Below are 15,824 nucleotides of genomic sequence, written 5' to 3' on the forward strand. Positions count from 1 at the left end.
CTTCTGGAATTTCCCCAGTCCTGGCAGCTAGCATAGGTTTATTGGGCTTTCATTGCTAGAAAGCAGTATTATTTTCTATTCATTGCTGTGGTGAGAAAAGAAGAAAAGAGACAGGCTACTAAATGAAAAACCAACTGTGCAGGTAGTGAGAGGTATTTCTACTTCAACACTTAATGGCTATCATGATCTTTCATACCAGATGTATGTTAACATCTGTCCAATAACTAACACCATCTCTAATTTCCAGATACAACTGAAAATATAAAAATCATTTCCTGGCACCAGGCACAACTACAGAACATATTCATTCTGATACAGAAACTCAATTTGCCAGCAATTGGTGGCCCATGTGCTAAACCTTGAAAAAGATTTCTGAAAACCACCTGACACAGTCACTAGAAGATACACTTCTAGACTCCCTTAGATTATGCATTTCTATTTTTAATGGAAAAGTGAGTCCACAAACTATTCAAGTTGCTGCGACAATTTATGGCAGGGTCAGACCACACCATCTCAGTGCACAGGTACACTGGTCTGAAGAAAAGACAAAATGGAGATGTGCTTGTGCTCCTTATTGTTCAGATACAACTCAGTCAAGTTTGAAACTGTGGAGTCAAGTAAAACCAATTACACTTGCCTCAAACACAAAATCATCCCAATAACTAGAAAACAAAACAGAGCCAGGACCTGTTATACGGCTCTAAGGCCAAATTATATGGCCTGGCCACGTTCACAAGACTATACACTTTTACCCTCCAAAGCAAGGTGGCTATATCCAAACTGCCAGTTGGGAATGGCTGCTGGCTGTTGCTAATCCCCAGGCCATGCCTGGGAATTGTTTATGACAGCACTAGCTGGTCCAGGCTGAGTGCAAGGCAGAGCCCGAGCTAACAATTTAATGGTATAGATGGTCAAGTTCCAGCTCTTGGGCCTGTGCCCTGGCACCGCTTGATCTGCTCGGGGAGACCTTGCCAAACACAGTTGTACTGTGAACAGAGCCGGCTGGAACACAGACAAAAAAAGAGTATCCAACCAAATTTAAAATCTTTAAGCATTGTCATGATTCCCTTCCTTATTCTTCTGTTTGTTTTTTTTTTCCTTTGCTTTCCAGACAGTCTTATTTCCACTGAGGTGTTCCATTTGCCAAAACAACAAAAGATCAAAACAGTTGTGAGAAGCACCCAGTGTGTTTCATTTCTTACCATGATTTAGTGACAGTTGCCAGCAAGCGATGGTGCTTCCAGTACAGTCAGGAATGCTGTGGGAAGTGTCAGAAGAGTTTAAATCAAGTGTCTGATGGAAAATGGGACAGGAGGAGAAAGATGTTGAGACTGAAGTAGAAAGATGAAAAGATAAATGAATGAAATTAATTGGTCCACAAACTTTGCAGCATTGCCTAAGCTTTGCTTTGTGTCCTAGTTCAAAGAGTTGGATGCAAAAAGCACACTGCTCAACAACTGCTGTGATTGCCTTATCTCTCTCTGGTTTTGAACCACTTTCTTTGATCCATACCAAAAGAATGATACAAAAGGTCTTTGCTGCAAATTCAGTCCCTTAACAACAGCTCAGAAGATGAGGTAAGCAAGACTGCCTTTGCAGACTTATAGCCAAGGTCAAGATAACTTCCATAACTACCTTTGTGTGGCATGTGCCACCTCTCTGTTCTCTGAAGGAAACTCTTTGGGAGAGTGTAGACCGACTTTTCTCCAAGACTCTTCTCCACAGCTCTTTGGAGGCTTTCACCACCAGAAAATAACCTGCCTGGTTTCATTGGAAGGGGCTCTGGAAAGCGACCAGGTACAGTCCCTCCTCAGAGCAGGCAAAGACAATGCTGGATTGCTTGGGGCTTTGTCTACTTGAATTTTGGGTAACTCCAGGGTATGCAGCAACATCTCTGTGCACCTGTGCCAGTATCTGGCTACCCTCACTGTGAGCCATTTTTTCTTTCTTTCTAACCAGAAATTCCTTTGCTGACTTGTGTGCATTGTCCTTTCCATTTCCACTCCTGAGAAGACTCCACAATTTTACAGGAAAACCACACCGCACAACCTGAGGAATGACATAACCCACAGGGAACTGAAGAGGAACACAAAGTAAAGTGGTCAGTTTGGGTCTGTCTGGGTGAATTTAGAGGTGTCTTGCTCTACTCTTTGACTTCTGGTTATTTTAGAAGGGTCCTCTGTCACCGCACCCTGTGCACTGCATCCAAGAGCATCCTCCATTTTCTAAAGAGCACCAACACCAGACTTGGGTTGCCCCGTCCCTTTGCAAAGCAACCATTGGCAACTTACAGGAAAACTTGGGAATTATCTACCTAACATGAAAATGGAATGAAGGCTAAGAGAATTGGGATTGTTCAGCCTGGAGAAGAAAAGGCTTTGATGTTACTTAATTGTAGCTTTCCAGTACTTGAAGGGAGCTGACAAGAAAGATGTAAGGAGACTATTTACAAGACCATGGAGTGACAGGACAAGGGGAAAGAGCTTCAAACTTAAAGACAGTACTTTTAGATTATGGATTAGAAAGAAATTCTTTACTGTGAGGGTGGTGAGTCACTGGATCAGGTTGCCCAGGGAAGTTGTGACTGCTCCATCACTGGAAGTGTTCAAGTCACACTGGATGTAGCTCAGAGCAACCTGTTCTACTGGGAGGTGTCCCTGGCCATAGCAGAGGGGTTGGAACTTTAAGGTCTCTTCTAACCCAAACCATTCTATGATTCTATGAAGATGGATTTATTGTAGAACTTGAAACAGCTGCACAAATCACAGCTGAGATGACATGTAAAAAAACTTGAAATAACATTATCCTGCACTGCTCCTGAGCTAAACTTTATTGTAAAGCAGTTCATATTTCTAAGCAGAGTGACAAAACAAGGTGAATGGCAGCTTTGTACATTTGCAAACAAAGCATGTGTGATCCATATCTTCAAAACTTGTACACATCTGTGTCTTAATCAAAGCAGTGCATCTCAGATAATTATTCATGTGCATGGTGACCCTAAAAGCCATCAATTCTACACATCAGACACTTTGGTCACAGGAAAACTACCAGTAGGATTATTGTGAGCAGTGGAAAAAATGTTTATGAAATGGAGTTTAAAACTTCATAAGCAAGAATGGAATTAATACATTCAAATTCTCTTCTATAATCCAGCTTGAAGAACCTTGCAAAGATAAATGCTAGACCTTTAAAAGCAGGGATGATAAAGATAATTAATGGAAGCTTAGAAAGATAATAATGTCTCAAATCCATGTGGGGTATAACTGTTGCTCAGCTTTTGAGAAAAAGGAAGATAAATTATTCAGTCTTACTCCATCCCAGCATGAGGCAAAAATTCTGAAGGAAACAAGCTGTTCAAAAGCAAAACTGTGATGACTATGCCAAGATAGGAGTTAGGCTCAGAAGACCTAAAATAAATCCAGAGTTCTGGTATTTATTGGCCGATGAGGATTCTGGGTATTGTTTTAAAGCAAACCGTCAAAATCTCTGCCTTGGGAAATATATTGAAGAGCTGATTCAATTCTAGGATTTTGTCAGGATATTATAGAATGCTTTCGGTTGGAAAGGACCTCTGCAGATCATTGGGCTCCCCCTCCTGCTCAAAACAAAGTGCACTTTGATGTTCGGTCTGAGTGTTCCTGGTCACATGCAGCTGAGTTTGCAGTGTTTCCTACGGAGATCCTGCAGCTGTATTGGGACTTTGCTCAGTTTTGGACCCTGCACCTACACTAATGCCCAGCATGGGCAACAAACAGGAGGAGCTTTGTAGCAAGGTGGGGATCAGTCTCTTGTCCCACATAACAAGCAATAGGACAAGACAAAATGGTCACAAGTTCCACCAGGGGAGGTTTAGATTGGATATTGCGAAAAATTTCTTCACTGGAAAGAATATCAAGCATTGAGAACAGGATGCCCAGGGAAGTGGTTGAGTCACCACCCCTGAAGGTATTAAAGGATGTGTACATGTGGCACTTGGGGGCATGGTTTAGTGGTGGCTGGGCAGTGCTGGGCTAAGGGTTGGATTCAATGATACTTCAATGATTCAAAGATCCTTCCCAACCAAAATGTTTCTGTGATTTGATAAACAGCAAGAAGCACTGCTTTACTAAGAGGGCGACAGAGCACTGGCACAGGTGGCTCACAGAGGACTGGAGTCTCCTTCCTTGGAGATACTCAAGGTCCTCTGAACACAGTCCTGAGCAGCTGGGTTAAGGTGAACCCCTGCTTGAGCAAGGGGACTGGACCAGACAATCTGCAGAGGTCCCTTCCACCCCCAATGATTCTGTGATTCTCCCTGTTCCCACACACTTCCTTTGCTCATTTGAGCTTGCTCAGGATTTCCATGTTCTGGCAAGATGGCCCTCAGCCATCCCTGCTTGGCTTTTGCAGAGTGACTGAAAAATTCCTGTGCCACCAGGATGCTGTTGCTGGTGAACAACAAGATCCTTCTGCAGGGTCTTATACAACAGCTTTGCAAAGACTGGCACTTCTGAAAAAGAACATGGATTTCCAGTGGTCAAATTCTGCCCAGCATCACTCTTTGGGGGTGTTTCACTTGCCAGCTGACAAACATTCCTTGATGCATTACTTCAGTGGTTTTGAAAGCATGGGCTTTGCATAACACTTTATGTTCCTTTGGAATTAAAGGATAACTTTAATTATATAAAGTATTATAATATAAACAGTATAAAATCTTAAACATTCAAATTACACAGCCAAGAAAGCTTCTTTTTCTGGACGTGTTTGTGCAACATCTTAGTAGCAGTAAGTATTATTCACATACTTCTCAGTGCTTTGTTTCAGGATTACCATAAAAGACCTGGGATCATAAACAGTAAGAAATAATGCGATGATATGAAGAATTTATTACTAGTTATTATTCATTATTTATACAGTGGGTACATATCGTTTTACACACAAACACCAGTTCACAGACAGCATATATTTCTTTGCAGAACTTCTACAAGCTTTGTTTTCCAAAGTGAACCAGTTTAGTCATGCTAAATTGTAGTGGGTAACAACCACATATGCTTCAACTTGACAGGAGCAGAGAAAAACCAAAACCAGCAGAGGCAGACCAACTTTAGGGAGAATTTGGAATAGTTAGTTCCTCCAAACCAAAGTAAACGTGCATTTTGTTTCCTGAAAAGTGCCTGCTTCATCCAAGAACAGAGGGTTACAGCAGCTAACCATCACTTGAACATTTAGTAATGCCTCAAATTCCAAGTGAAAGCCCAACAAAATAACTTGGATGCCCCTAAATTTATCCTTTTTCACATGCTTCTCTTAAAAGCAATGTTAGATTATAAATCTTCATCAGAGCTGCTTTTACAGAGTGAAACTAGAGTCAGGGAAAAGTGTGAGGAGTTCCTTCCATGGTTTTCCCTACAGGGCCCTCACAGGCAGCAACAATCAGCCTCTGTTTTGCCCACTCCCAAGGAACTGAGTCGGTGCATTTCCATTTCTGCAGGAGGTGTCTGCACCTTGTGTGCACTGTGGGGATGGATGGAGCATCGCTGCTGTAACGCGACTCCTGGCACTGCCGCCCTCCCTCTCAGCAGCCAGGGCTGCCCACGCTTCATGCCACAGAGTCACAAGATCCTCATGCTCCTCTTCAAGGTCTGGGCATTTTTTCAAGAGGATTTTCAGGATTGTAGACAGGGCAGGGGTGATGCTTTAACGTCAGTCTGGAGTGTCAGCCCTGGCGGATCAGAGCTTCCCAGTAAGCCCAGAGCACACCAGCCCGTGTCCAGTGTTTGAAGATGCAGCATTCCCAGTTCAAAGAGCCAGAGAGCAGTTTAATGTCTGTTTATCGCTCCCAGGGACAAATTTATTTTTGTGTCTATCACCTTCACCGACAAGTGTTGTATCAAGCAGGAACTCAAGGCCCATGGAAATCATAGGGAGAGGTGAAGCTTTTCTCCCTTCTATTTCTTTCTTTCTTTTTATTCATTTGGTTCATTTGTCTTGCAAGCTGAGGAAACCAATGCCATCAAGAAAATATTCCATTTGTCACATAATGCATTTTCCTTCTGCTATGCATTAAAACTGTGTTTTTTAAAAATTACCATTGTTTTTCTGTTATAAGAAAAATTATGGTATGCAGTCATCCCACCCGAGCAGTAGAGCAGCCCCCTAACAACCTGTTTGCATCAGGCTCCTTTTTACCTCAATCCAGCCATCTCTTCCCTCAGTGATTTCTCTGACATTACCCTCTTCATGCAACACCAAAATCAGAAATTAACTTGCCGAGAAAGGATCAGCTTTCTTGAAAATAATTTCCAGACCCTACCTATTAAGCATTGACAGCAAAAATAGTAGGAAACTGCCAAGTGATTCCTTGTAAAATTCTTTGTGGCTGTGTTTGATGGTGACAATAGCATTACATCCCTAAACGACAGCAACCAACCTCAGGATTATATGCACCTATGACTCAGGGAACCTGCCCTCCTTTTAGAAGTGCTGCTCCGTGGAAATAAACCCTCTAGTAACCCACATCAAATCACAAGAAAGGCAGCTCCCAGGCTTTTTTAGCCTGACAGGAGGCTGGGACGAATTTTATAATGAAACACCCGTGACCCCTGAATGACAGAAGTATATATTTTGCTTTATTTTGAATGGATAATCTGCAACGAATACATATGAAAATGAAGTAATGCTGAGAAAGAAATAAGAAAATAAAAAGAAATCCAAATAATTTCAAAGAATCAAGCACTTAAATCCTGGCCAACACAAATTTTATTTAGGTTCTGTGACTGATATTTATCCTTTTTGGAAGTCAAGAGACTTTTTCATCAAAGTGCCAAAGCCCAGAAATACTCCTTTTTCTTTATCCAAAGCTGTCATGTTTGTGACCTTGTAAGTATTTGGCGATGTCAATTAGTGCTTCAAAAATGCTGCCTTTCATCTTCAAATGGAACTGGGCCTAGAAACTGGCCAGACCTCTTAGCTCTTTCAACAGATGATAAACACACTGCAAATGAAAAAATCCAAGCAGCTTTTTATGACTTTACAGATTAATGAGCATGCCAGGGCTTTCCAACCAATTTTGGTCCAATAAAGTATCTGCAAAAGTTAACAAATTAAACCCACATTTTGTATGTTCCAATTTCTACACTATTAAAAATACGTACAGATACATCTGAGAAAAAGTACTGAAATGAGATGGTAAGAGGAAGTGGCAGATCATCAGCACAGTTTAAGCCCTCCCTAGGGCTGCAGATCATTAGGAATAGCCTTTTAGAGAGGAGTCTGAAAAACACCTGAGACATCTCCACTTCCTTCAAAGGAAAGAACTGGTTCCTCTACTTCAAAGCCTTCATCACGCCAGTTTTGGAACCCACCACTGATCTCCCTTTGCTCTCTTCTTCCCTGGTGGTACAAATACTTCCCAGGAGTTGTAACTTTTTTGTAGCAGCGTAATGCGATTACTTCAGCAGAAATCATTGCTGAGTTCAATTCACAGACATTTTTTGTCAATTTATATTTAGAAGAAATAAAAATACGTCCTGAGAGTCAATAACCAAATCCATCTGTTTCCTCCTCTCATTCCTGGTACAAGCTGTTGGTTCCTCTAATGCAACTCTTAAAGGAACTCTCTGATCTGAGGATATAATACTATAATGGTACTTTTTTGTGGGGCACCCTGCTGGTTTCAGCCTAGCTGGGCTGGTGTAATGGCACGTCATGGCCAACTCTGTCTGTCTCTCCTTGCTTGCAGACTACTCACAAAAGGCTCAGTCTGGAAGCTGCAATCCAGTCAAGTGGTGTGTCAGCCCAAAAGGTAAATTGTGCAAAGCTTACTGAATTTTCAAGCCTACAGAACAAGGAAAATATGATTTGGGTGCCAGGGAAAACCTGTCCTTTTATTCTGCTACTAACCATCGATGTTACATACTCCGCGCATTGCTCTGATTTCCTAAACATTCATGTCATAGTCTGCCATAATCACAGCTTCATGTGCATCAGATGTCTCTGCTTAGGTGGGAACAGGCTTGCATCTAATTTACCAATGAAACCAGACATTACTCAATTTAAAAATGTATCCATAGGTAAAAATGTGCTGCTGGAAAGAAATCACTGTTACAATTTAACATCCAGCGACTGAAGCCTTGTGTACCATCACAGTTATTTGCCAAAAGACTCTGAGGATCTTTAACAGCTTTTGCAACAATTGCACTTGGGCCCGAATGCTGTATCATGTCCAGATCGAAGAATCACCCGGCTACTATCTGAAATGGTGACAAAAGCATGCCAACTCTCAGTACAAACCCTAGGGGAGTGGAAGAACAGCTTTCACAGGGAAGCTAGAAGAGCAAATCCCATCTATTTCATCACCACATGTTTTGACTGTTTTCTATCAACTGCTGTATTCCAATATTTATAATCTCTCTCTTTACGCAAGCATCTTATGTTTTATAATAAAAAGAGTACATAAATTTCAGTTACCGCAGCAGAGCAAATTGTTGTATGTAATTAGTCATGTACAACATAAGGCGTAACTTGAAAAACAATTCGTGTTTATTCTTCCTCTGCTTAATCAATATTTTAAATATTTGTGGAAGCCGTACACCAACTTAGCAAATCACCACCTCCTAAGCGAGAGAAAAAGAACAGACAACACAAATCCTGCAACCTACAGCGAATCATCTGCATTTGACAGGCTGCTGTTAAGGGAGCTACATTTTTTTGGCCTGTGAAGGAAAGAAGAATACAACATTTTACTTCTGTGCTGTTTCCCTTTATTTCTTTTTACAGTGCATTCCTCAGCCACACTGACTTATTTTTCCTTTACCATAAGAATTTTCTTCCCCCCCCACTTGCTTTTTAATGCTATTTAGTTGCACTGATGCACAAAGACAGTGGTGGCTACTTCTTCACCTGCAATTCTTGCCTGACTTTCCAGAGAGGTTAACAAATATTTTATCATCACTATCTTCCCTCCCACATCATAACTGTGGCTAACCACAGTGGGATAAACTCTGGTAGCAAAAACACACAAGTCTTAAATGCTACAGGAGTACTGTGAGAACAGGAGGCCACGATCACGCCTCAGTGACACTATTTAAAGACTTAAAACTGCACAGCTATCCCTGAACTCAACTAGAAAAAAATCTTATCAAAACTGAAGACTGGTGTTTTTGTAAAATTTGTCATAGGTTTAACCTTGAGAATAACAAATCATTAAGTGTTGGGGGGCTGAAGAATCAATTTATGTCCCAAGCAAAGGGTTTTTAAAATTAAGGTTGAAAAAAAAACTAGATCTCACCTGGTGGTGCACAGATTCTGTTGATGTATCAATCTTTTCAGGCATTTAAAAATAATATAGAGATGATAAAAGTAAATGTTCTATAACCAAAAAATCTCTTGGTAATAAAATTTCAAATTACAGCCCATGACAACACTTCTAAATTGAAGCTGTGATACAGGAGCTTTGATGGAGAAAATTGTACAAGTAACTCGCAAAGTAATTTGGAAAAGCAACAAAGAATGAAGGTGCTGCTGAGATGAACAGAAAACATAGCTTGAATGGTGTGCAGCATCCTTAAATGAATTTCAGACTGTTTTGTTGCCAATATCTTAAGCAGTACTGTAGTCTTACAGGGACTTCTTTGATAGCTTCCTTCGACCAATAAATAACCTCACTGCAGGAAAAAACCCAAAACCCCACCAACGTACAGAACCAACCCTGAGCTCAATCATCATACATGGCTGAGCTCAGACTGACAATTGATCCAAACATAGAGTTTACTGGTAAAATTTACCCTTTCCTATCGACTACTGGTAGAGGGGTTGAGGAAGTATCTCCAGTGAATGACTCATCCCTCCAAACAGTGCTGCCTCTGGGTGCTGGTCTGTGGCCCAGCTCCTTGGGTACAGAATCAGGGTAGAAAAACCAAATTGAGTAAAAGAGCTGAAACTTTGCTCATAGTGGCACAGAATGAGCAGAAAACCCAAAAATCACTACCTCTGAGTGCCTCACTTTCCCTGTCAATATACTGGGTGTGCAGCATCAAACCATTTTTCAGAGGTTGATGAAGTTTAAATAGTTTTTCTGGTATTTTCTGGCAGCCTCCAATGAAATGGGTTATAGCAGTGCAAAGTCTCATTGTCATTTTGTTCAGCAAAAAAAATAAAGCTCAGGAAAAGACAGTTTTTCTGTTTAAATAACTCAGACCAAACATCCTTAACCACTCAAAGGGGGCAGATCCACTAAGTGTGATTTGTACCAAAGCATCTGTGGTAAGAAGGTTACAGGTACGCTTTGAGAATAAATTTCAAAGGTCTGCAAAGTATAATTAGTTCTGAAGTTCTCCTACACATTAATAATTAGTAATAAAAACCTTCTAAAGTTCTCCACAGAAAGTAGTAAAAAGCTCTTCCAGAAGCATGAAAACATAGACCTTACCCAACCCGCTCACAGCTAGTCTTACATATCCTAAGCTTCCCCCTGAAGATGGTTTTATTTTTTTCTCTCCTTTCCAACACTTTTTCTATCCATATCACGTAAGTCATGGCAAAGTCTTTAATCTTACATACATTTACATAATTTTAAAGACTGTGGTTCATCCAGATTAGGTAGACTAGTGGTCCTTAAAACAATTTATCTATGAATTCCCTGAACAATCCCATCATGCAGCAAGTCTTACAGTCCAGTTACATGTCAGAGAGAAAAGAAGTTTTTTCCTCCATTTTGAATTTGTCACTTTGGGATTCAGTTAACCTTGAGCTGAAGGAGAGAAGTATGACCAATATCTGCCAATACAGGTACCCAGAAGACAGATCTTGTCAAACAGACTTCACTTCAGTCTTTGACAAGAGTATGACTGTTTGATAGCTTGTAATTCAGGATGATGCCATGTATATGTATTTTTAATAACTACTGACTTATCACTCTGGCAAAAAAAGTGTGGAGCTGTACAGACATGGGAACGGAGGGAGGGAACAGTTTTATCCCCATGCAAGGGAATGATGAGTCTGATGCTGAAAGGATGCATATGGTTTGGGTATCTAAGTTTCAGCGCTCATATTTTCAAAGGCAAATGAAGAATGGAGGGGATGCAAGGGATACAGTTATTTGGAGGCTACTGAAACTGGTCAGCAGCAGGAAACTACAGGAACCAAGGACCAAAGGACTGAAGACAGACTAGATGATTTACAAAAAAAACCAAAGCAAACTTTTAACTGGGAGGATAACTAATAAGTAGGAACCCAAACCGAAGGGCTAGAGATGGTAGCCATCTGTGGTTTGAGATCTCCAAACCAGCGCTGGAAGATATGCTAAAGTCAAAACTGGTAACTGGCCAGGAGAAAGAGTCCCTTCTGTCCTCAGCCCGGGGCAACACTGCTGGCTGTACCCATCTCCTTTGACAATGAGACAAGGACAACGAGGTCATCAATATTCTTGCTTCATGACACCTTATCTACTGTGCTGCCTCTTGTGTGGGGCACACCCTTGGCACTGAGTTTAATGACACCCCCATCATGGTGGGGAAGGCTCAGCCTGCAGAAGGGCAGCTAAGCAATCAAATATCCCACTCCCAAAACACAACTAATAAATCCAGGTGTTAGATGTCACCTGTCCCCCATGAGCTGTTCCCCATAAACATGCTGACGAAAATGATTGCCAAGGGTAGGTAGGCTGTGATCTCTCCACAGCTCAAGGCAACTTAGCACATGCTTGGTTTGTTTTTAAAGTACTGTTATATTTTTGTTTTTAATTTTCAGGTTTTCATTTTTAAAAGAAACCAAGTGAACATGTTGTTTTTCTAACTTGTGATCTCTTCGTGATATGGACGTAATTTTTTATGCCTAGCCATTAGCTGGATTCTACCAGGGAAAAGCCTTGGCTGGTTACACTGCTGACCACAAGTCATCTGTTGTGTGTGAAGGAGAGAGACACAGTCAGGCAGGGTGAACAGGAGCGTTTATGAGCACCTGATGTTTTTTGTGACACTATTTCACATTGTTAGTTGGAAGCTTGCTAGGCACCATACCCTTACATCTCTGTTCATCCCACCTACCTACCTACCTACCTACCTACCTACCAACCTCACTTCTTCACAGTTTTTTCCTCTTTAATACATGGAAGTTTGAATTTTTAGTTAGACCTGCTTAGTTGATTCACAGCAGAAGAAGCCAGGGCAAAAACTCTATGCATTTTTACACATTTATTTTATGGGAGATTACACAGCTGATTAACAGTTCTCAGAATAAGAAGTGTCTCCTGTTACCTCCATTCTTGTCTATTTATTGCTTTTGATCTATTCATGCCAAAACATTCTTACTAATGAAAATCATCAGAAAATTGTCTAATAAGGTAATTTAGAAGACAGTTCACATCTAACATATCATCAAAAGGCACTTAACTTGCTGTTCCTGCCTCCTCTCTCCCAATAAACACATGGTATACTAGCACTGATAAGCTGCAAAATGGTTTTGAACATCTGGGAAAAGGGCTGATCAGCTCCTGACAATTGTTGGACTCTAAGCAGACCCAGGAACAAAGGTCATGATAAATGAAACCACTGCTTTGGCTCCAAAATTGCCTCAATCATCTCCAGACAAAGCATGATTGAAATGCATCTATCAGTGGATAGCATCTGGAGAACTCTAAAAATGTTTTGATCAGAATCTGAGTGGCTTCTTTCAAATGAAAATAATTTTAAGATGCCATGGCAAATTTTTACAACCAATCACACTTTGGGCTAATGTTTCCTTCTGCAGCATTGACCTTGTTTTTCTACAGTGTGAGAAAAATCAATATAATAATGGTACTGCAGCAAAATTTAAGCTTGCTCTTGGCTTACTTTAAATAACTTCATTGTCTCCTTTCCCTCTGTCTACATCTGTTGTATTTGGCACTTCCAGTTATTAAAATGAAACCAAGTTGAAAGAAAATGTTAAATATCATGAAAAGAAACCCAGCAGCGCTTCTGTCTCACTTTGCCAGTGCTGTGGTCACCTTTACCATTTGCCAGGTTTTCCTGTTCCCAGCTGTCCTACCTGAATCTGCATGCAAAAAGAAACTCCAATTTTCTCTGAGAATATCAACCTGTACTTTGCAGATCTAAAAGAACTATTTTTTTTTTTAAAGGAAAACTCACCCTCTTCCCTCAATAATATATTGGAACAAAAGAGCCCAATGATTTACTAGTGACTTCCTTTCTTTGGTGTTTAACATTTTCTCACTCCTTAGAGTGCATTTTTGCACAAATGAGCAAGCCTGGTTATAGCAGTTCCACAGTTTCACTCCAACCTGCACTAAGAATGATCCTTTGAGAACCTTATAGGAAACTATCAACTAAAGAGAAGAAAAAACACTATTCAGCCAAAATTATGACCTTTAGTCACTTTCCACTCCCTCTGGATGAGAACCATATCCACTTGCTGTCAACCACAGCTCTGCCTTGGTCAACAGACAAGAAGAGAATTCCCAAAAGAAAACATTCTAAAGCCCAAACGGAGGCAGTGCTGAAAGGAAGGCAATATTTGCTCTGCCTGGGCATCTCAGAAGCATGGGGACACTCAGGCTCGGAGCAAGAAAGACCTACTCTGGGATAGGCATAACACAGAAGAGAATTAAAAAGACACAGCCTGCCCATAGAAATTAATTTTCCTACTCCTGGCTATCCCACCAACACAAGCTTTACAAAGGGACAGATGATGCTCCATCTCTAACATCCCTTCAACATGTCAACCCCATTAAAACAAAACAAAACAAAACAAAACAAAACAAAGCAAAACAAAAACCAAAACAATACCAAAACAAACGGAATTCTTACTTTGGTACTGGACGCTGGGGAGGAGTTGGCCACCAGGCTGGTGATGACATCGCTGTTGCCGGTGGTGCAGGCGGCGGTGGCCGGGGTGGGGAGGCGCGAGGGGACGATGGGCAGGGGCAGCAGCCCGGGGCGGGAGCTGCTGTTGGTGCTGGCGGCGCTGCTGCAGCTGGTGCTGCCGACGTGGTTCCCGTTGGAGCTCCAGTCCCGGCGATCCCACCCGGCACGGTAATCTCTTTCAAACCGGCTGTGGTGCCGTGACATCTCGGTGGAGGGCAGCTGCGTCTCAGAGGGAACTCGAGAGCCTGCCTGGAAGATCAAAGACAAAGAGGAGTCAGGGATGAGGTCCCAGCACAGTGACCGTACTCTGTAACCACCAGGGCAAGACCCTGTCATGCCTCCTCTGCCTTAGGAGAGCACTGTTTCTCCCCTTTTCCCAGCTAAACATCAAGAGGAAGAGAGCAGTGTCATAGTGAATATTGATCTAGAACACAAATGAGAGAGTTTAGACAAGTATAAGGACACAGTGGAGAGCCCAGTCCCACAGACCTGAAGAAACACCATCTGCCCAAACTCCTCAGCAAAGTAACAAGCAAAAGCACACAAACTGTGAAAAGCCAAGTTAGAAGAAAATCATAATTCAATGTTCTGACAACAGGAAACATTCCCAACAGCTCCATTTTGCAGTTTCCTCAGTAGCCTTCATATCCTTTCTGTAGCCTCTTTCCTGCACATGACACATGACCAAATATTGATCCTAAAGATCAAAGATAAAAAAAATCTACCTGCTAAACCTATCCATTTCTTCTCTATTTTCAGAGCCAAATACTGCTTCACACAGTCCCCTTTTCTCCTTTTTGCTGGACCTCCTCACTAGAAGCTCCTACAGGAGTATTTCTCTCTGTGACACCTCGCCACAATGAGGATGCTCTCCAGGGCAGGCCAACATGTTCTGTCTCCTCCCATGCTTCTAGCTAGACTTAAAACACTTAATACACATAGGTGATCAAATGACCAAGTTGTTCTGTGTGATCACCCTGTCCTTATCATCCCTCAGTCTTTGTTATCTACAGATTGTATCTGCCAGGTGAGAGATGTCTTAACACAATGTTGGGAGTCAAGACTCCCAACATCTAATCTTAGTTCTGATAATTGTAAGTTACATAGCCCAGAGCAGTTACTGAAGTCTTCCTGGCAAGGTCTCCTAATGTGCAGAATGGTGGCAATAGTGCTATTTTCCCAGCAGAGTTCTGAGTAAGTGAAAGTTTACAGCATTTGCAATAGAAAAAACAGTAGGAATAAATGCTAAATGTATTTATTTCCATAAATGAATAATGAGTATCTAGGTCACTGCAGCACCTGATTTATTTTATTTGCATTACATGATCCACTAAGTTCTTTGTAATAATGACATCAGGTCAGTAGAAGCAATGTTGTTTCACAAATTCTTAGGTACAAAAATGGATGGTAAGAATATCAGTTTATAAGGACTGTGGAGGGAGCCAGATCTAAACTCACCCAGAAACCTAAAGATAAGAAACTTCTTAAGAGAGATAAAACTTAGAAGCGTTATAAAACAGTGTGCCTATCAACAATGTTAGTTATTGCCCTGGTAGAAATCAAAAGGCAAACAAAACCAATCACTTCCTCAGTTAAAAATTCAATAATATAAATGTGTATTACAAAACCCCACTGAATTCCCTCCCACCATCATTATGTTCAACAAAAGACCAAACCAAGTCTCCCAAGAAGCTGCATTTTTGATGGTTACATTGTCCCTCTGCAGGAACAAGCACCTCTAGCAAGAGCCTATACTGGGGGCCACACCATACTGTTGCTGGTATTGACCACAAAATTAACATACCTCTTAACCCAACTACTTTTTTCTCTAGTAGAATGTGATGCAACATTTGACTTGATTATTTGAGGGCTGATGGTTCTGGTATTAGATTTCTCTGTCTTGTATTTTTGCGGCCATCTGATACTTTCATTCAGAAAGCTAATTCTGTATTTCCCAGAGGACCATGCGAGCTCAGGTGTACA

General features: G+C 41.3%; 1 protein-coding gene across 3 annotated transcripts in view; it reads right to left on the reverse strand.

Annotated features, from left to right (window-relative positions):
* KLHL29 (kelch like family member 29) overlaps window positions 1-15,824 on the reverse strand; it is a 392,991-nt gene that overhangs the window by 229,851 nt on the left and 147,316 nt on the right. For all 3 annotated transcript variants that reach the window (XM_032104042.1, XM_032104043.1, XM_032104041.1), the window contains exon 3: window positions 13,785-14,090. In XM_032104042.1, coding sequence (XP_031959933.1) covers window positions 13,785-14,045 — 261 coding nt within the window. In that variant the 5' untranslated portion in view covers window positions 14,046-14,090. The remainder of the gene's footprint in view (window positions 1-13,784; window positions 14,091-15,824) is intronic.

Source organism: Corvus moneduloides, chromosome 3 (assembly GCF_009650955.1).
Source record: "Corvus moneduloides isolate bCorMon1 chromosome 3, bCorMon1.pri, whole genome shotgun sequence".
In the NCBI taxonomy this organism is placed as follows: Eukaryota; Metazoa; Chordata; class Aves; order Passeriformes; family Corvidae; genus Corvus; species Corvus moneduloides.